Genomic DNA, 22,204 nt, shown 5'->3' with positions numbered 1-22,204 from the left:
TGAAGCAGGACAGGTTATGAATATGTATAGGTGTGTGAGGTAACCTAATGATTTTTGAATAAGGATATGGTATAAAAGTGCTACAAACTCTGACCAAAGGTGTGCCTACTTTAAAGGGTAGGTCACCCGCTCTTGCAAGAATGTATAATAAATTACTGTTTCACTAATGTGTCTACCTCAAGTCCTTTCTTTAGGACCATTGGCATTTCTAACACAGGCAATTAGTTACAACTTCTGAAACACCCCGTGGGATGTTGTCTGCTGTCCCTGCAGCTTCTCTGTGGTTCCAGTTCATGGCTTTTGTTTCAGGAGGTTTTGAAGTCAGTGGAAAGAAAAGGCGTTTGCCCAGCCCTCCAGCCTTATCCTCCACTGCTAGCAGGGGCTCATCACCAGCCTGGAAGCAGTCCCTCAGTAACTGGGTAGCCGTCACAGAAACACGCTTCTTGTGCGTCTTGGTCAGAGCATTGACCGAGGCAGCGAAGCCAGAGTTGCTCTTGGGTGGTGGTGTGGCAGTAACACTCCTGCAGCATTGTTTGTGCATGGGCTTCTCTTCACCTTTGGCATCAGTTAATCTCTTGTTTGGCAAAACAACACAGTGCTCCTCTCCTTTGTGTGTCTCCATCTCCAGTTACTTGAACTTCCTCCAAAGACTGCTAAAGGCCACGGGAAGGCCGGGAAAACGTCCTCCCAGCACTAAGACTCTGACTGTGTAGAGACGCTGCTGCAGGTACTCCACAGAAAGGCACAGGACCTCCAGCCATACTCCTCAGCTTTCACCAGGCCTCTTGTGCAAAGAAGCACATGTAGGGGAGTGAGGCAGGGGAGCAGCATGCCTTCCCTACACCCTTTTCCAGTGGCTGTGTGGCTCAGCAGCTCCCAGTGTCACTCCCAGCAGGGCAAGGTTGTCCCTCAGAGTTGGGGAGCATAACCAGCTCCTGAAAACATCCCCACTGTTTCCCACAGGGAGCAGCAAATCTGGCTGGCAGATGAAAGCAAGTGTGGTTACATCTGAAAGCTGTTAATTTCAACAGAGTGGCTCAAGATTCTTTAAAGAGTTTTTGGAGTATTACAGGCTGCACAGGGGTAGCAGGAACTAAAGCTTGTTTTTAGGGTTCTGCTACAGTAGGGGAATGGAAACCAGAATTTCACTTGCCCCAAACCAGTTCATACCTGTCTTATGGCAACTCAGAGTTCTCCTCGTAAACATGCCAGAGCAGGTGCGATGATTCAGCTCACTGTGGTTTTATGTCCTAAAGTGCTGGTCGCTTGCCACTACTCCTCCTTTTGAGAGTTTGAAACTGCTTGTGCTATTATCTTGATTATTTTTTAAATTATTTATATAGGCAGTGTGGGAAACGCAATGAGTGATTACACTTGAAATGAGAACTCTGCTTGGATGAGTTTCTGCATCGTTTACGCTGCACCTAAACTACATAATCAAGCAAATGGAGGGAAACTCCCAAAAGGCACAAAGCTTTTGCCTCCACCTCCAGCACCACATGCCAGCCCCAGGACCTCCAGCCCAGGAGCTGTGGAGGAGTGCGGCAGGGTTCCAGTGCTCCCAGTTGTCTTCTTTCCCCTGTCCAGAGCAGTTTTCTTCCCCTGCAGTATTTCACAAGACCTGGGCTCCGGCAAGAGAGCAGCTGGAGTGAAAGGAGGCTGTACGTGAAAAACTCTATTTGTTCCCAAAGGTGATAATGCGGCGAGTGCTTTTATCCCAGGAACCAGTTTCTGTAAGTCAGACATCCCTGAATATCTTTGCAGCCCAGCAGGTTCTTTACCAATCCTGCTCGGCTTCCCAGAACTACTTCCCTCTCTTCCCTGTTGCTTTGGCACTGACTTCTGTGAGCCTTATACAGGAGGTCAAAAATCACTTTCCAGATCATAACTGCATAGGAAGCTATTAAAAGGGCAGCAAGTCCACTAGTTCAGTAAGGGCCCCGGCTCCCCATATTCATTCTAAGCCTGCATTACCTGCTTTCCCCCCCCTCCAAATCCGTTTTCTCAGAAGCCTGCCATAGTTTAACCCAGCAGGTAGCTGAAACAACCACAAAGCTGTTCACTTGCTCCCCCCCACAGTGGGGTGGGGGAGAGAATCGAAAAGAAAGAAGGTAAAATTCATGGGTTGAGATACAGGCAGTTTAATAGGACAGAAATGGATCATGATGATGATGATAATATGACAACAATAATAATAAACAAACCAAGTGATAGCATAGCACAATATGATGCTCAGCTAGTTCCTGAGCCATGCTGCCTCCCAGCCAACCCCAGTTATATACTGAGCACCATATGGTATGGAATATCCCTTTGGCCAGTTTGGCTCAGCTGCCCTGGCTGTGTCCCCTTGCAGCTTCTTGGGTGCCCCAGCCTTCTCACTGGCAGGGCTGTACGAGAAGCTGAGAAGTCCTTGACTTGCAGCACCTAAAATACCAGTGTGTTATCAGCACTATTCTCACCCTAAACCCCAAAAATGGCACTATACCAGCAGATAGGAAGAAAATTGTACCTATCCCAGCCAAAAGCAGGACAAGGTGCAGTACCCAAGTATTATGGTGTCAGAGAAAGATTTGGGTTTTCCACCCTTCCTGACAGTAAAAGGATAAGGAAAAGGCAACAACAAAGAATTATGGCTAAAACAGTTGCCCAGAACTGAAATGCTTTTTCTTGCAGCAGGGCAGGAGCTTAGCACAATGAAGTTGGAAGAACATGGCCTGGTTCAGATTTTAAACACTGCAGAAGGCAACAAGGATACCTAAGCTGCAGACAAACTTGCAAAACAAGGAACAGCTGATTTTAAGGTAAGCAAAAATTAGTAAAAGTATAAAGCAACACTGATTCAAGTCCATGCTTACCTTATTCAACTACTTGGTAGAGCAAAGGCATAATGTGTCCAACTATAAATCCTGCTACCTCAGATGCAGGTAAGCTGCTTGGGGTAACTAAGAAAAAGTGTTTAAGAGTGGTGGACTTGTAATACTCAGAAGATGAAAGAATCAAGTAGATGAGACAGGAATGAGAGCAAATTATTTTGAAGCGATATTAATATACCTCCTTTTCTGAAACCTTCTCTTTCCTGCTTAATATTTAGAATCCTCTGTTAGGAATGACTGTGAGAGTTCTTGTGATAGTTCTGCAGACACTGCACGTACCACATGGCTGCGCATGGATCTCAGAGACACCCATGATGTGGGGAAAATACTGCATCCCTCACGCAGTCTCTGGTTACCAAGGCAAAGGCAGGTATAAATAGAAACAATCTGATTTTTATTTTTTTAAAACTATCTAGAAACCTGTGTTGTTGATAACCCTCTGTCAGCGACGCCTTATTCCAAATGGTTCTGTTCTACATTTGTGTAGAAACTTCTGGTCGTGCACGTTTAATCCTTCCTTTCCTACCTAAATAAATAACAGCTACTTCTGGTTGTCATTCCATTGAGATATGAAAACTGTCTTTGAAGTAAAGTTTGGGTAAATATCTATTTTGCCAAGAGCTTTCATCAACCAAATAAACATGAGCTAACACACAGCTAGGGTGAAAACCCAGAAGAGGCACCGATCTTTCTCCCAAAATGTCACCACCGTAAGTGGCCGTTCAAATGACTAGCAATGAAATAATTAGCATATTGGACATTTTCATCTTCACCAGTAGCTTCCAGGTTCTCCACACCAGTGATGGTGAGGGCAATGAATCACCTGCTGTTAAATACAAAGGGAATAAATCAGAGATTAATTTGGCTGATGACAGCTCGCAGTTGCAGAATCAAGACAGCCTCAGCCTGAACTCACCTGGATCATCTTTGAAACCAAGGGGATGAATTAAAAATAAAACCTTATGTTTCTGCAGAAACTGATGGGTTATTGGGAGACCTTATAATTTGCTGCTCCAGCAAGATCCTTGCAAAAAAGTCAAATACTGAAGTAAATGTATGGTCTGATCCAGCATGTCATTTCCTTTACACATGGAGTTACATTAAACAGTGGAAGTAATGATCAGAAATAAGAAGATGTATAATTGCATGAATGCTTGAGCTGAAACACAGGAAGTTTCTGGAGCCTCTAAGGAGGGAATATTTCCCATCAGTGACATTATATTCTCGTCTTCAACCTCACATCTTGATAATCTGTCCTACATAATCACCACGTTTATTAAAAAGTCTCGTTACAGAAAGATCACTTAGCTTTTAGTGGGATTATGTGACTGATCTCTCAAAGGCCTTGCAGGTCTGAAAGCTGACATACTCTGAAGTTTTAATTAAGGAACAAAAAGCAAAATGAGCAAGCTCCTCTTTGCAAGCAACCGCTGCTGTTCCAGCCACAGTTCGTTTGCTGGAAACCTCCTCCACTCACCTCTGCACTTCAGGTGCTCACAGTCGTACACATCTACGGTCGATGGACTTCAGGCCACGAGATGCCACGTGTCAGGTCGTGTGACAGGAAAGTCCCTGAGCCACCGGAGCGCGACTGACACCTGAGTGGGCATCGGTGAGCACACGGGTGGATGCTGAGAAGGGCTGCTGCAGCAGTGCTCTGGTAAGCGTGGGGCTGTGGTAGCGAGGTCATGGTGCAGTGCTGCGCTTTCCCTCCTCCGCCAGCAGCTTCTGGACTCGTTGCAGGTGGCTGATGGTTGCAGGCCAGGGTAACGTGTGTGGCTGGTGTGTGGGATATGGGAACAGGAAAAAAAAAATGCTGCAAAAGAACACCCTTTTATAGAGTCTGAGTATGGATCTAGAAGTTTAACATTAGGTGGCCAAAATTCTGATGTGCTCTGTAGGTGCAGTGTTATATAACTGGGGAGGAAGTCAGTGCAAGCAATGCCCTGTATTAATTAAAACCTAGCTAACAACCACTAATTCAAAAACAATTACATGGACAGGCAAGTGACAGCTGTAGCATTCATACAGATGCAAGAGCATGTGCCTCAGAGCAAAGGTTGCCTTTTAAAACCAAGCAGAATCCAAGGTTACAAAAAGTGTGGGGGGTTTAGTGTTATTTGTAATGGTATTGGCAGCATTTCTCTTCACCACTCCCTGGAAGACAACGGAGAAGAAGCAAGAGTCAAGTCTAAGCAGTTTCAGGTACCTTGAAGCTAATAAGAAGTTGTCCTGGGTTTCAACTAGGGTAGAGTTAATTTTCACAACAAGCTGTGAGGGGACACAGCTGGGACAGCTGACCCAAACTAGCCAAGGAGATATTCCATACCATATGATGTCATGCTCACTATACAAGGGGGGTGCTGGCTGGGGTGGGGGGATCACTGCTCATGGATGGGCTGGGCATCAAGTTCTGTGTGGTGAGCAAACTGCATTGTATATCACCTGCTTTGATATTCCTTTATCATTTATTATTTAAATTATTTTACTATTTATTTTCCTCTAACCTTGCTGTCCTATTAAACTGTCCTCATCCCAACCCACAAACTTTACTTTTTTTTTCCCCGATTCTCCTCTCCATCCTACTGGGATGAGCAAGTGGCCACATGGTACTTAGCTGCTGGCTAGGGCAAAACCAGGAGAGAAGTCCTTCTCAGAGCCTTCCTCCAGGGTTTGGTGGCCCAGGGTTGGAATTAAACCTTTAGAAGCGTGCCCTAAATGGACACATGCAATTAGACTTTTCTGAATGAAGTCACACATCCATATTAATGTTTGTGTTGAACTACTGGAAAGCATTTTCCTTTTCCTCGTAGGAAATTTGTATCCATGACCTGCAGTAACAGCTTTTTCTTACACTTGGTACATCAAGACAGTAGTTCTGCCAGCCCTCTGATCAAGAACACACAATGCACAACTTTGCAGGCCTCCAGCTTTCTTGGCTTCCTCACATCTCCAGTTCTCAGGCAGTAAGTCTCCACTAACTCCACCCTAGCCTGTGATGACTGCAATGCTAGTTTTACTTTACATTAAGATAAAATGAAGGTAGGATCAGAAAAGAGAAGCTAAGGTAAAGAAACATCAATTCCCCTATGTTTGTACTGTTGGTATCCCTGCAGTGATCCAGATGCTTGCATGATAGCCAAGAAGCCTCTGTAATGACATCTTAGATTGCTGCAGAGGCAAAAGGACGAATTTAATCAATGACACCAGCACTGCAGTCTGTCCCTATGCTATGAAACACAGGCTCCCATCTGTTTGCACATATTCACTGCTGGCCAAGGGTAGATTTAAAAGTGTGAAAATTGAGAGCTACTAAAAATCCACCTTATGTGTTCTGAACAACCTCACTGGCTACTTTTTTTCCCAAAACTGTTGGAATTTTCTATTTCCCTAACTACTGTTTTGCTTGAGGCTTTTTCCCTTAAATGGTGATAGTCTTATGTTACTTGTGAGCTTCAGAAGACAATCGGGCGTGCAATATTTTTGTCCTGTCAGCTGGTAGTGGATTTCAAAACAGGATGCCTATTTTTCCCCCCATTATTTCCAACAGTGAGGCACAGAAGTCTGAGCTTTTGTTTTGTTGGCTATACAGGTTCAACCTGGTGATTCATTCTTCCTGCAGCTATGTTTCCAGGAAAAGACAAAGTCCTGGCTCTTCTCCAAGTTATCCACAGACTGCTGAGAGTAAGATCAGAAAGCACTCCTTCTCCCAAGCTGGGACACTTTCTAAGAAGGCAGAAATTGAACAAAACACATCCCAGAGCTGGTGTTATCACCCTGCAGATAGGCAAGGGGGCACATGGCCTTGGAAAGGCGTGTGCGGTACTAAATCAGGAGAAGGACAGCTGCAGAGTTTACAGGATTTAAGATTCTTGGTGTTTGCAAAGAGCCATTCTCTGTTTCTGGGACTGATGGTGGCTGTGAAGATGGATGGCTTACGGAAAATTCTACAAATTAATTCCAAGCGCTTTAGGAGACTTCCAGCTTCTCCTTGCAGTTGGTGTGGGTAAGAGCATGCCCTTGGATTTGGGAATCTTTCAAGAGTTGTTATTCAGACAGAAGCCAGTAACTATGGTTTCAGACATCTCCTCTTGGGGATACTGCAGCTCACAGATGAAGGGAGGCCTAGTTTTACATCATGAAGCGAGGGACTATGGGGTTGTGTGACTGTGGATGCAAGCACTAAGCTTTCAGACAGCGAGTTAAATAAACACACACACAACTCTACCTACAAGTAACCATTGCAGGAAATGTAAAGACTTGCTTGAGAGGTAGAGTCCCTTTGAACACAAGCAGACAGCGGCTCATGTGTACAGGGCAAATGGGCCAAGTAAAGAGACAGAATTACCTTCCCCTGCAAGCTCACAAGCCAAAACACAGCTGGTAGTGGTAATTTTAGTCCTGTGGAGCCTGGCAGTATTCATTTATTATACACCCTGCAAATAATTGTAAGTATAGTAAAGCTTATAGCTCAGAAGCTGCATTCAGCAATCGCCAGGGTATGTTCCTCCCTGGTATAGATCCTTTGACCTCATTAGAGTCACTTCAGGAGTGAATCTGGTCCTTTGTATTTTCAGAACAAATCATAGGGCTTTTTCATCTCCGCATCTCGGGGAATATAGGTTGCTCCTCCTTCATCTATCATCATGTTCTGATTTAGGTTTTGTTTCAGGACCCTGCCTGCCCTGCTCTGAAGGCTGTGTGGAGTTCTCCTGGTGATTACAGCAACTTCCCCAGAGGGCTTAAATAAGGATCAGTTTCCTACCTTTTGGAAAGTTGTTTTCCCTCTTGTGAAAATTAAAACAAACGTACTCTTTCCCACCATACATTATTAAAAGTCAAACATGAGCCATCACCTGGCGGAGGAATGAAGGTCTGTAGAACAAATTTGCTGTCTTTAGGGAATAGTGACATTAGTGTCAACTTTATAAACTTCCATCGGCACTGGCATCAACATCTGCTGGAATCCATTCAGCAGTCAGTACCCTTGAGCTGTTACTTTGTAGGTTACATTTAGGTCACATCTTTGCAAACCCGAATGCAAGTGAGTTAGTTTTTATCTTCATAAAAGCAAGAATGGGGGGAGGTGAACAGACCTACAATTCCAGAGCAAGTCAAAAGCTGCTCTGCTCCTCTCGGTTTCCTGGGAGAAAGATGCAGTGTGAGTTTGAGGATGTCATGGTTGATCCTGGCAGGCAGCTAAAACAACTGCACAGCCACTGGCTCACCTTGCAGGGAAACCTGCTGCAACCCACTCACCAGGAACCATTTGTTTTCACAGTAAGTCATGGCGGTCTCAGTGGGGAACAGCTGCCAGCTGCGAGGGGGGATGCTCTCCCCGAGTTGAGCTGGCTGTGGTGCAGCGGCAGCTCCCACTGCATCACCCCGCTCTCTGCTCAGAGTCCAGCCAGCACTCTGGGGGGAATATTTTTACGTGCCAACTTTCACGACAGTGCTGACAGCCTGTCCTTCCCCACAGTGAGTGACTGAAACCTGTCAGATAGGCAGCTGAACCAAGACAAAAGAGAGAATTAGGAAAAAACCACCAAATCCCAGAAAGTCCATTTGAGGATCACACCTGCCTAAAATCCATTACTTTGGTCTGTGCCCTCCTTGCCTGAGTTATCCTGGTTGAATGCAGCACCAAGGCTGTGTTCAAATGAAACTAAACATAATCCCTAAGATGTTAATTGAGCATAAATGATCAGCACTAATCCAAACTACAAACACCGCATACATTGAAAGCTGAATGATAAATTGTTTTCTCATGCCATAAGAAGAAGATTTCACCATTTTAAGAAGTGTTTTTCCAGTGCAGAGGGTGACAATCTCTCTGATTTCCTTTAATTTTGTCTGCCAGCATGCGGGTTTGAGCCCTGTTCAGAACAGGCCGTAGCTCACACTCAGACTTCTGCCCAAGTGTCTCTGCCTCTGGCTTAAAGCAATAAAATACATCCGTGAGCCCTGTTTCCATCAACTTGCAAGTCTCTCTCTCTCTCTCATGGCAGTTTTCACCCAGTACACCTTTAAGGTGGAGTGTCCTTCCCAGGTGAGGTACAGAAGAGGCACACTGCCATTGATGGGACTGGCACTTGCCAGTGTTACCCTCAGCTCCTCCCCTAAAACAGCGATTCTCCTCCATTACTTAAGACGTGGTTACTGCTACCGTGCAGTAGGGCTTACTGATCATTACAGGCCAGCCCTGCAATCAGGAAAGCTCAGTAAAACTGACCCACCCTCCTTGCATGGTCAGCTACACAGGGATGCAGGAGTTGCCCTACCCTGGCTGCAGTTCTGGTGAGCCTGGACAGCCCTGTATCTGGGTAGGGGTTTAACGCTGTAGCTAGTGGGAAACACTTCCCGCAGGGTGGAAGAACAGTTTGGTCCGATGGGCTATGTAGAAGCACGGTATTTGGTGTCTGTGAGTGCTGGGGGGCTGCTGCCTAGAGTGCTGGGGCAGCAACTGAAGGTCCTGCAGCACAGACCTCTCTTCCCAGAGCAGGAGGAATAGGGGTTGAATCTGGGGGGTCCATAGGAAGTTGTTTTCAGCCTCTGTAGTGGAGGCGTTTGTTGCTGCCAAGAGCCGCCATCCAGAATGCCTACTTCTCATGCAAAACGTGGAACTAGGTATGTGCTGCCCATTGTACATCAAAGTAATTGATTTTTTTATAATGGAAACTGCCTGATGATTCACTGGGGTAAATCAAGCAAAACAGTAGAAAGACGAGACAGAAAATAGGAAGAGAACCAGGGCAGGTAATAAATCATGATAGGCTGTGTTCAGCGTAGGGCTGTAGCAGTAAGTCAATGGAGCGCTAAGCCGCATAAATAAAAGATAATGTGTTTCGTCTCTGCAGGGTGTTGCTCGGGCTGTACCTATTAAAAGGACCACCCGGTTCTGCAGAAAATACACAGCAACAGGTTTTGTCATATTATCCTGATAAATGACATCTGTGTTAAGATTTTAAGAGTTACATGGCCAAAACAGAGAGGGAGAAATCGATGTTCCCCATTCCTACAGCTACAGGGAAACATGCACAGATACAGAAAAATACTCCCTGCCAGAGTACTGAGGTATGTGGAAGCGGAAGCTTCAATTCTTCTGGAATGACGGGGAGGTGGGACAGTTTGCTGTTTCTGTGATTTCCAGGGATTATTAAAGTCAGCTTCCTCTTGTTGAAGACCTACATGAATAAGGCTATGCAGGGAAACAGACCTCCAATTGCTTTCCTCCCACTGCCTGTTTGTGTAAATCCTGGTACTCCGCAGCAGCGCTAGCATGGGAGAAGAGCCGCCTCGTCTCTTCCCCTTTGCAGTGTTACACACTGAAAACAAGCGTGAGACCCATGGGAAACTTCAGCCTCCAGGAGTCAGAGGAGCCAAAACCTTCACGCCCAAATAGCAGCAGGACACGTCACACACTCCAGCCACCCCGCATTCCCAGCATTTTTCTTCTATCGGGACGAATATGTGGGGTTTTGGCTGTTGCCCTCGATGGCTGGGTCCTGGCTCTCAGCTGCCTGGTGAGCTGCTCTTGCTCACTTCTTCGCCCTTGAGAAAGGATTTTCCACCACCCAAACCCGCAGCTTTAGCAAAGGGCTCCCAGGGCTGCTCTGAACCCCAGGTTTAGCAGAGGTCCCAGCGTGCTGCTGGGATCCCACAAGGCCCTTGCTGCATTTTACCTCCCTTCACCGAAGCAGGGCAGCCCCATTGCATGGGCTGGTGTGGCTGCAGGGAACAGCATGTAACCGGTTTAAGGAATGGACAGTTGTTTGTCAGGCAGAGATGTGCAAATCTGTCTGTGGCTCCTGTACCGCTCTTTGAAACAGTCAGCCAGGTACAAGCCAGTCAAGGTGTTGCTTTTCTGGTGTAAAAGGGTAAATTACACCCATTTTAGTGTCAAATAGCACGAATGCATGGCCAGTCTGGTGTCCCACCTGATCTTCCCAAGACCTGTGAGTCAGAACCCTCATCCTACAGCTTTCCACGCAGAGCACAGAGGCTGCAGAGGGATGTTGGGCTGAGGTGGTTTAAAAAGCTCTGAAAGCAAATCTTCTCTGAGGCCCTGGTGTAATCCACAGCGAGGTCAGATTTCTCCAGAGTAACAAGGCTTTATGGACTGCCAGTAGCGTGTCGAGAGGCTTAACTAATACAGCTTAGAGAACTTGCCGGCAAGTGAAAAAGTGTAATTTATCAGTCTGAGGGAATAATCCTCATATAAGACTATAAATCATTTATTTCCTCCCTTTATCGTGCCTGAGATTAAATTGCACAGGTCCTAGAAATGCAGAATCTACGAGTTCCTCTCCTCAAAGAAGCTCATCTGGTTTTGTCTGAAAACTCTGCGTCCACAATCCCATGGGAGAGGGATTGTTCCGTGCAGTGGGGTGAGGCCCCGTGCCTGCCTATCTTGGGAATACCACCAGCATTTTGTAATACTTTGTGCGCCCGTAACTCTCCCCCGGAGCCATTTGGCTTATCAGAGGCCAGAGTGAGGTTTTCGTGGTGGCAGCGAGGTGATCTGCTGCAGGATGATGTATGTTCGTGTTTATCAGGGCTGCCCCCGTCAGCTGTGGGTATCTGGCCCTCTGATCCATCCTGCCAGGGCTGCGTGTGAGCGTTCCAGCCCCGCGCGGCTCCCCAGGCCGAACCGAACCGAATCACACCGCAGGGGCTGCAGGCTGTCGGAGTGGCAAGGCGGAGTCCCTGAGAACCCCGGTGCCCCGCCGTGATGCCCGCTGCCCAGACCACGTGCGGAGCAGCGGAGGGTATACGGCACGCGCGAGCAGCGGGACGCAGCATGGCGCGCGCCTCACGGACGGGGCACGGAGCTCGCAGGTGGCCGCCCCCTTACGCCTGGGGACAGGTGGGCAAAGCCCTCGGGGCCGCCCTAGGGCCGCAAGCGCGGCGGGAGGCTGAGGCACCACCGGGCACTTCCTCGCCTCGCTCTTTGTTACACAGGCAGGCATCGCATCAGCACCTCGCTGCGCCGCGAGCATTAGTGGCGTCACCAGCGGCCGCAGCAGCGCTCCCATGCTGGCGCTCAGGCGGCACGTGCGCGGCCCGGCAGCGCGAGCCAGGGCCCCGGGGGCGGGGCCAGCAGCGCGGTACGGGCGAGGGGCGGGGCGAGGGGCGGGGCCTGGCGCCCGCAGCCGCCGCTGCGTGCGCGCGTGTGGTAGGGAAGGGGCGGGCCAGGAAGGGCGTGGCGGCGATCGCGTGACGACCTCGGCGGCCATTGGCGGAGCGTCGTCATGCGGCGCCCCGGCGGGAGGCGATTGGGTGGGAGCGGGGCGGGGCCGGGCCCGCCCCCCCTCCCCGGTCTCCCCCCGCCCCTCCCCGGGCCCGGGGGAAGGTGGCCGCTCGCGCGAGGTCCGTTGCTCGGCCTCGCGCAGGAGGTGGAGGTGGCGGCGGCGGGGGGGCGGGGGGGGCACGGCTCGCGCGGTCGCTGGGGCGGGCGGGGGTCGCGCCTCGCCGGGGCGGAGGTGATGATGCGGCGCTGAGGCCCGGCCCGCCCCTCCCTCGCTCCGTCCCTCCCTCGCTCCCGCCCTCCCTCCCGCAGCCCGGCGGCGCGGCTCCCCTCCGCCCCCTCCCCCGCCCCAGCCCGGGAGCCGCGTAGCCGGGGCCCGGCGGGGGAGCTCCGAGCTCCATGGGCAACACCGTCACCTGCTGCGTATCTCCGGACGCCAGCCCCAAGCTCAGCCGGGCCCGCGGCGGCGGGGCAGCGCCGGGGCCCGATCGCTGGGCGGACGCGTACCAGGCGGCGGCGGGCGGCGGCGGCGGCGGCTCGGCGGCGGCAGAGGCCGAGTCGGGGGACTCGGATCCCGGCGGCGGCGGCCCCCACCTCCAGCACATCAGCGACCGGGAGTTCCCGGATGGTGAGCGGCGGCGGGGGGCGAGCGGCGGGGCCGGGCGGGAGGGCGGCCGGGCGGGAGTACCGGGCACCGTATCCCCTCCCCGCCAGCGGCAGTCCCCACGGCGCCCCCGCCCCGCCGCGGGTGGGTGCCCGGGGGCACCGGCGGCCGGAGGCGCGGCGCTTCCCCGCCCGGGGCGCGTCCCCTTTGTCCCGGCGGCAGAGGGAGCGTGAGGTCCGGCGAGTCCCTGGGCGGGGGGGGGGGTGCCCGGCCTGCCGCCGCCCGGCCCGGCGCCGCGCCCCAATCAAAGTTCTCCGCGCCTGTCACCGCTCTGACAGCCCCGGGGCTTCTGCGGGCCGCCGCCGCACGGGGGAAATCGGCGGCGGGTCCGGGACCTCCCGAAGTACGAGCCGCGGGGCCGCCGCGGCCGGAGCAGTCGCTGAACGCTTAGTCTGGCCAAGGGCTCGGGGACGGCGGGTGTCCCCCCTCCCCGCCCGGGGAGTGCCCGTCGGGGGCCCCGCTGGAGAGAGGGGCCGGGGAACCCCAGAGAGTCGTGGCGGAGCCCCCGGGTGCTCCCGTTTGAGGTGGGAGTGCGGCTGCTGGCTTCGCCTTAGCTATGGAGTCGTGACTCCGCCGTGGCGTTCGGGCGGTTCGCACAAGCTGCCGCGTTTCCAGCCGCGGCTGAACAGGAGGAAGGAAGAGGGTGTGTGGGAATATGGGAATTAAGAGTTACAAAGATTCTGTGCATATGACATCATTGTGCTGGACGTGGGTCATTTATAATCTGGCTATGCAGGGCGCCCGCTTATAGCTGCGGACTCGTTCCGCTGAGGTTCCTCCTCATGTAGCTCGAGGTGTTCCCAGCTCGCTTTCCCCCAGCCCATGGGGAAGTACGGATTTGCTCTGGGAAGAATCCGGAGTTACACCCGGAGCGCTGGTGTCACTCAGACTTGCTCTGCAGCGCGTCTCCTTTTCAGACATGCCCAGAAAGAGCTCGCAGGCTTGTGCTGAGGTGAGGTACTGAGGCAACGTGTAACAGGTATGGGGTGCTCCCGTGTGTTCACGTGGTACCACAAGCATACTGCGCTGTGTAACAGGTATGGGGTGCTCCTGTATGTATGTTGATGTGGTACCATAAGTGTACAGTGCAGAGTAACAGGTGTGGGGCGCTCCTTGTGTTCATGCAGGTCCATAAGCATACAGCACAGTGTAACAGGTATGGGGTGCTCCTGTGTGTACGTTGATGTGGTACCACAAGCGTACAGCACAGTGTAACAAGTATGGGGTGCTCTTGTGTGTATGTTGATGTGGTACCACAAGCGTACAGCACAGTGTAACAAGTATGGGGTGCTCTTGTGTGTATGTTGATGTGGTACCACAAGCGTACAGCACAGTGTAACAGGTATGGGGTGCTCCTGTGTGTACGTTGATGTGGTACCACAAGCGTACAGCGCTGCGTAACAGGTATGGGGTGCTCCTGTATGTATGTTGATGTGGTACCATAAGTGTACAGTGCAGTGTAACAGGTGTGGGGCGCTCCTGTGTGTTCACGCAGGTCCATAAGCATACAGCACAGTGTAACAGGTATGGGGTGCTCCTGTGTGTATGTTGATGTGGTACCATAAGCGTACAGTACAACAGGTGTGGGGCACTCCTGTGTGTTCACGTGGTACCATAAGCATACAGCAGTGTAACAGGTATGGGGTGCTCCTGTGTGTACGTTGATGTGGTACCATAAGCGTACAGTGCAGTGTAATAACTTATTATATTCAAAATGTAGTTCAATTAACAAGTGTCTTGCTCTTCCTTCTCGCAATTATAACCCCACCCATATGAAATACGTTTAGTTGCAAAAAGATAGACTGTCTGATGTCCTTAATGCACGATGTGTACATTAAGAGTTATCACTCGCCCTCCATACTCATCTTGAACTTAAGAAAAAAATTCTGGCTATTGGGGTGGAACTGGCTGTGGAAGAGTGTGAGGAAGCCTTCAGAAATGGAATTATTAAACTTGTGTGGTTCTGCACAGCACCATATGGTGTGGCTGTTACAGAAATGAGATGGAACAGTCAGCCCCTTGGATCTCCTTTGAGACTGCTGTGCAGTACAGCAGTGAGGGAAATTATATTTGCCGTCTAGGAGAAATAAAACTTTCTTTTTGTGAGAAGATATTACAGAAATCTCTCAGCCTCCCCATACTCATTAGGGTAGGAAGAGCTAAACTCTCTAAAGATTTGAATAAGCCAAGCAAAAATGTCTAAGCTAAATAAATCTGCTCAGGAATAAGGGTTGTATTTGTTTGAATCTTTAATACGTGATCGTGTCCGCAGTGCTAAGTAACTAGGCTTAATTGTGAATTCATCCAGATGTCAGAACTGGCCTTGAAGTAGGAAAGGATTTAATTTTTTTTTAATTTGCGGACGTGAATGAAAGTGTACAGTTCAAGAGTAAGACAGTAGCTGCGTATCACAAACTTCACTTTTGTGGCTGTGGAAACTTTAGTCTTCAGGCAGGCGATAATCCTAAATTAGAACTGCACAGGTAATACATGCCACACATGAGTTTGAAGATCACTTTTACAGTGGTATGTGGTTCAGCATTGCATGGCCTCACTAGTAGATCTGCTGCAGGTGATGCTATTTGTCCACAGTTGCCTGACCAATATACCTGTTTAGGGCTGCAGAAAGTATCAAATCAAAAGTATCAAATCTGCAGAAAGTATCAACTACAGTTAAGGGGGGTCAGTATTAGAAGTAACATTCTTGTGTTCATTTTTGAACAATATAAAGCTCTACCTGGGCAGGACTGAAGCAGATTACTTCAAAATATAAAAGCATTACTTGTGAAGTCTGACATGGAGCGTTATGGAGCTGATGTTATAATGAAAAGCTGAGCGATACTGCTGTCTAAGATCTATGAAAATGATGAATCTGTAAACGCAGCGCTTGCCTATACCAGACAGCAGTGCTTATCCCTCTTAACTCTAGGATAGAAAAGGTGTCAGCATACCAAACCGTGCAAGCAGTTGGTGACTACTACACCATGTTTGTTGTTGTAGTGGTAAGTAGTCTGGCAGTTTCATTTGAAGGATAAATACTGCTTCTATAATTCATTAACGTATAATAACCTTAGGTTAGCGAAGATGCCGATTTTGTCAGTAACGGAAGGCTGGGAACCTTCTGACTGGCCTTTACATGAATGCTTTGGCAGGGGGAAAAGAGAGAAACCTGCAGGGGAATAAAAAGTCAAGATCGTCTTGGCTATTTTTGTTGCATGCTGCTCAGTTCTAGGAGTTTCTGAGAACACAGCTAAATATATCGGAAAGCTCGCATCCAAGTGTGGTGGAGATGCTTCATTCCTTGAATTTCTCTTGTTTGTTGTTCTTAAGTCTGCCTTAATACTTTTGCACTTGTTTTGCTAAAAATGGAATGCTTTGGTTGCATGGGGCATGCAGAAGTTACCAACTGAGCTTTGGACATTTTGTTTTGTATTGTTTTGCCTTGCTTTTTTGTAGCACATGGAGCGTGGTCCTGATGGGTCTGTGCTCTTAAACGAGGATTGTTGTGTAGCTTCTCTGGCACGCTGCTTAACAGGCATTGCTTTCTGGTCAGCACTGCTTAGGTTGTCTGTAATAGAAGTAAACAAGACAAAAAATCTCACTTTCTTAAACTGGGGAGATTCTGAAGTGGTATTTATGTCAGAGAAGAAAGGAGTGGTTAGTGGGATGGAGATAAAACACACTGCGAAAGCGTAGCGTTCCGACAGAAGTCAGTTCAAATAGGCAGGGATTGCCAGATCCGCTGCTGAGAGAGTGTTTAAAGGATGACTGTGTTTTGTGGTTCTCAAGATCCTGAGCCATAACTTGTTCGGTGCACGCTGTTTCAGAATGAGAAATAGGCCAGCGGTTTGATCTGCTGATCCACCTTGTATTAAGTAAATGGGAATCAACATAACGCTGAAAACGATAGTTTCTTCCAGAGAGGTTCGTGCCTACTGTTAAATATTGAAACCTAAAGCTTTGTGAACCTAAAGCTGCTAGTTGACTCTTCAGCTAGCAAAGTTCCTTCTTTCTGCCTGCCAGCAGCAGTCCCAAGCAGTTTGAACTGCCCAAAAAGGGTCTCCTGTCTAGTTTTAGAGATGGCAGCTGCTTGATCTTAACATCCCACTCGGGCTGTGTGGGTTTCTGTTTGTTTGCTTTCCAAATAAGTGTCTGCTAATCTTTACTGTGTGGTTATTTGGGGGGAGAACTTCTTGTGGCTGACACTTTATTGCCAGTTTTCTATGTTTAAACATAGATGTCATATTTCATAAATTCTTTGATTCTTGGATAAAACTAGAACGAGGCCTCTTGGCAGACTACTTTCTTGCACTTGAAAACATTGCCTCCTTTCACCATGCTGTTTACTGAATTCAGCAGTTTTCAGCAGAGGCTTGCCTGATACACATCGACCAAGGGGAAGACTGTTGAAGATCCACTGAACGGGTGGGACAGAATGACCTGGTACCTTTACCTGGAGAGGTGGCTGGATGGTGGAGAATAAGGGAAAAGGCAGGCAGGGATGAGAGGGAAGAGCAAATGGGATCAGGAGATGTGCTGGGTGGGTCATCCTGCAGAGTCTAGATGGGAAGCAAACCATGAAGTAAGTGAGATTTGCCAGAACAGGCTTAGACAGCCTAGTGCCTAGAATAACTCTTGGAACACCTGAGAGCCTACATTTTTCAACAGGCCCTTGGGTGTCTGGAGGCTGCCGTGCTGAATGGGACAAGCATTAAGGTGCCTGCATGCTGTGGTTACTAAAGTGGTGAAGGTGAACAGATACTTGAATTTATTGATTGTCAGGGATATGATTTTACTAACAGCTTGTCTATAAACCTCACTGCAGAAGGTTTAAATACTGTTCATTTGTTCCTCTCTTATATAATGCTAGCAGCTTATTTCGAGCATGTGGGTGGAGGGTTTTTCTTTTTTTTCTGTTTTTTAAAATCCTGGTTAAAATGTTAGTGAGTTAAATTGGAAAAAAAAAAAAAAGAACACTTTCATGCAAGGAGTCAGCTTTTTGATGCCAGCAGTTTTCATCCCAGGAAAGGCTTAACCATCTTGTGTATCTGTTTGTGCCTCTCAGAAGATCTGGTGCTGCATGGGCTGATAAATATAAAGTTGGGGATGAAAACCAGCTGATGTTTGGATCCCTGGTGTTGCCTCTCCTTTTTTACTTTAATTTGCAGTTTTTCACCTAACCTATGCTTACTCTTCTTTCCCAGAACTCTGGATATCTCTTTCCTATAACTGCCTAGGAATTAATTTCGGAGGTATCAGTAGCAGTTACAAATAGTATGCCATCTTGACCCATGTGAAAGAATTGACTCATTGAAACCTGAAATACCATCATGTTGTTGGCTTAAGATGCCTCATGGCTTTTACAAAGGGATCCCTGGAGTACCGGTAGTGGAAATGACCGATGATGCAGTATCTGTATTTCTGGTCTGATGCTTGGGTACCGCTGACAGCTAAGGAATCCTTTGTCCTTTTCTCTCATCACTAAATCTTGGAGACTTCTACAGCAGCAGGTTTGTGTAAGCCTTAGGTTTTTAAGATTAGCTGATGCAGGATGCATGTACATGAAGCTCATATGGATGGAAACTGATTTGTTTTGCTGAGTGTGTTTCTTCAGGCTTCCAGTACAACAGCTATTATAGCTGAGAAATTTTAATCAAACGGGAAATAGTGAAAGGAATTATATGGCTGACTTTTGAGGGTTTTGGTGAAACTTACGGAGCTAAGGAAACCAAATTAATTTTCATCCTGAATTTCCCTTCTGCTGTTTCCTTGTAACTTATCTCTAGATCCTTGACTCTTCTGTCTGTCTTTCAGAGACCAGCTCTTTTCCCTCCTACCTGTCAGGGGAGATGTTGTAGAGCAGTAGAAATTTTGTGGCTAGAAGTAATCTGTTCTCAAGTGTGATCATTGTGATGAGGTCATACTTAAGAGCTGACTAACAGGGGACTGAACTCTTGCACAAGCCAACAAAACCTACTCCTCCCAAATTCACGTTACATATTAAAGTAAGGTTTCTAACTATCTTTCTTCCACATACATGTAGAAGGAAGAAGTGATTTGGCGAGGTAGGAGGAAGATTCTACCAAATACTGGATCTGAGATCCTTGTCTGTACTAGACCTTGGATCTGTAGATCCTTGCTTACAAGCTTATCTTGAGATTTCCAGATCTGTTTTTTCTTCACTACAGTTCAATGTGTGCTTTTACTTCACTCACTAGAAAAATAATGTTTTCAGAAAACTGTCAATGTTTTGACTCAAAGGGACAACGGAGGTCATAATTGGCTTTAAAAGCTCGGGGGTATTTATTTAAATGTGTAGTAAAGCTGGATGAATAAATCTGAAGATCATACTTGCAGGTAATGCAAATATCGGGGTTACCTCAACAGGTTACACAAATTCCACTGTCAGCCAGGTAGCACTCTGTGTGTGCATAGCTCAGGTTTGCTCCCATTTGGAGTTCGGAAAGGGTCTTGAGTCATTGCAGTAATCAAACATGGTGGTTGGATTCTTTTCCAGTATGAAAAGTATCACCAGCTTTTCATCAAACCTGTCAGTCAGACTGAGATAATAAACTGTTGAATACTGTTTTCTTTCAAAGACACAAAGCTTTTCTGTAAAACCACTGGACATGTTTTGTTACGCAGATAGGTATTGTCCTTTTATAGAATAAACTGCAGGTAAGCTCAGAAGCCACAGAGGTGTTGTAAAGAGCGACTGTGTTTGAGTTTGTGCCTCAAATGGCACAAAACTTGGTGACACTGTTAACTTTCTTAGCAGCTCAAACTTCAGCTGAAGCTTGCAGTAATGTGAGCAATTGGAAGAGGAGAAAAAAAGTTAACATATGCCAGTCCTTCAGGTGGCATGTGACACCTTATTTTGGTTACCTGCAGGCATTAGATGAGATTGGAACTGCTGGTACTCGCCTGTTTTTCTTTATGAACCGTGTCTTGTGGTAAGGCAGAGAGCATGTGAGGAGATGTTATGGAGACGGCTTTCCTTACACTTGCAGGTATTAGCGTACATATAGGATTATAAAGTTTGATATTTGACACATACAGCTATAAATGTTTTGTTTGGCTTAATTAGAACAATGGAGCTGTACTTCAGCTTCTCATGTTGTGTTATGTGTGAAGGTCTGTGTAGGGAGAGCAGGCAGCGTGGATCCAGTTCTTTCTCCTTGTCTTTTTTAAATCGTCCTAGGTTAACTGCCCTACAGAAACACATCTCTAAGAAAACATCAGGTACTTTTAAGATGTACCTTGTGAACTACTGTTGGCTTTCTAGTTCCAGTATAAAATCCTGGGGGTGTCTAGTTTTCCTTCCTTCTAACCGGTGCTGCCTTCGCTGTGGAATATGGGGCTGCGCTGCCTAGCTGAGGTGTGTAGAAGCGATTATAGCCATGGCAGGCACACTGTGAAGCACAGGGAAGGCTGCACAGCTGGGTTCAGTCCCAGAGCAGCTGGGTGGGGTGTGTGGTGGAACGGCTCTCTCCTTCGTGTTTCCCCCACGGGGGCTGTGAACAGAGCGCGATTGCATCGTGTGAATGCCGGTGGTAGCGGTGTGCATCTTCCTCCCTTTGAAGAAACACAAGAAGGATAAATACTGTATCGATTTTTGTTATTTTTAACCACAGAAACTAATAGATAACTTAAACCTTGGCCCGCCCATGATATTTAGTAGGAGGGCTACATTTTTGATTTCTAAATTCTTCTGATTTTAGGAACGAGCTTGGAATGCTCACTGTGTCAGTTTCTTGTTGAACTGGACCGCTACTCAGGAGTGTAGTGTAAAAAGAGCAAATAATTCCTTATTAATTTTATATTTAATTAATTTCTGCAGCCTTCTGAAACATCACAATGTATTGGAATGATATCGCTGCTCCTGTAGTGGTGTCATAAAGAACAACTGGCAGATTACAACATCCTTCTGTGTGCCTTGTGTAAGTCTCAGTCTTTAGAAACAATTGTTCAACAATGACGGTGGTCAAACCTGGGCACGGGTTGCACAGGGAGGATGTAAAGTCTCTGTCTGCAGGGGTGCTCAAAACCTGACTGACAGAACCCTGAGCAGACTGCTCTCGCTTCCCCTGCTTGAGCAGGGGCTTGGACTTGGGTGATCTCAAGAGGTCTCTTCCAACCCGAACGTTTCTGTCTTTCTGCGATCAAAGGCCAGCTGTGTGGGTTGGTTTTAGTTAGTTTCTGTTTGTATAGAAAGATTTGAGTCGTGCTGGGGAGTGTTTTTAAAGGACCTATGCAAAGGCAAGTGTTGGTTCAGATTATTTTTGTCAAGGTTCTCCCTGAAAAGGGTTTCTTCCTGAGAACTGGTTGCATTCAAAAGCACTTCGTTATGCAAGAGTCCTTTATGTATTCAAATTTTCTTGTATTAGTTATGAAAACAGAACAAGTTTTGTATCTTTTGAGTCCATCCCACTGTGGAAGAGAAATGTATTCTGTTGAAGATAAATAATCAGGAGATCAAAGTGCTTTTGTTCCGTCCAAATCTGGGGAACAAGCCACCCATGGAGTGCTTAAAGGTTGGACTGGCATGGGTGTAACTGAGGGTGAACAGCAGAAGGCAGTTGGAAAGCAACCCATGTGTGCTGGGTTCTGGGTGACTGGTGAGGAGTAAAGAAACCAGGTTGAATGTAGAAACCAAAATTGTAACTTTCAGGAAAGTGTTTGGGAATAGAAACAGAATTAGCATCATTTAAAGGATAAGGCACTTTATCCTAAGTCATTGTTAAGAATGAACAACAGACTTTCTGAAATGCATTGGCAGATTTGTTAGTCTAATTTGGTTTAATTTTTAAATCTTTACTGGGAGTGTTAGGTAACTCTTATCTTTCACACTGTAAGGTAATGAAATATAAGGGAAGCTCAGACATTAATCAAAGCTAGTAACCTGCTGAGCAAGGGGAGAAACTCAATTTATAGCAGAGAGATGATTTTATGGTCTAATGTTTTAAATATGTGCTGTATTAAAATGTTACTGCTGCCTAGTAAAGCCAAGAGCGGGGCTAAAACTATTAAAGGGAATGCAGTATTTCAGTGTTCCAAAGCAGTGACATTGTCACAGGGCTGCTACTTAGTAACAGTGACGTTTTGACTGTCAGCTTTATCCTGGAGATAATACATGTAGCACGATGCAGCGTGTAAAGTGTGTTCTTAATAGTTAGAAATGGCCCGTGGAGGTGTGTAAAACAGCAGGTAAGTGGCGTTATAAATTCCCAAACCCACGCAGGTTCTTACGTGGCGTAGATGAGTGAAAGTAAAGTCTTCACATGGGTCTTGTGTTGAGGAAAGGAATTAAGGGCTTGAGCTAGGGGCAGAGGTTTGCTTTTAAAAGTGATATGATGTGGGCCGTGGGGGAACCGTGTGCACTTATCAGTGTGTGGAGTGAACAGCAGCAGCCACGGTAGC

The 22,204-nt window shown here is 47.6% G+C and overlaps 1 protein-coding gene across 1 annotated transcript in view; it reads left to right on the top strand.

Moving 5' to 3' along the window:
- Positions 1-12,519: 12,519 nt before the first annotated feature.
- The window catches only part of CCNYL1 (cyclin Y like 1), a gene marked incomplete at its 5' end in the record, with an annotated part of 33,043 nt that continues 23,358 nt past the window's right edge, over positions 12,520-22,204 (top strand). The window contains one exon of the mRNA XM_084264377.1: positions 12,520-12,748. Coding sequence (XP_084120503.1) covers positions 12,520-12,748 — 229 coding nt within the window. The remainder of the gene's footprint in view (positions 12,749-22,204) is intronic.

Source organism: Gallinula chloropus (assembly GCF_964237585.1).
Source record: "Gallinula chloropus genome assembly, chromosome: 5".
Taxonomy (NCBI): Eukaryota; Metazoa; Chordata; class Aves; order Gruiformes; family Rallidae; genus Gallinula; species Gallinula chloropus.
Note: the sequence above shows the minus strand (reverse complement) of the source record. Positions and strands in the feature narration are given on the sequence as shown.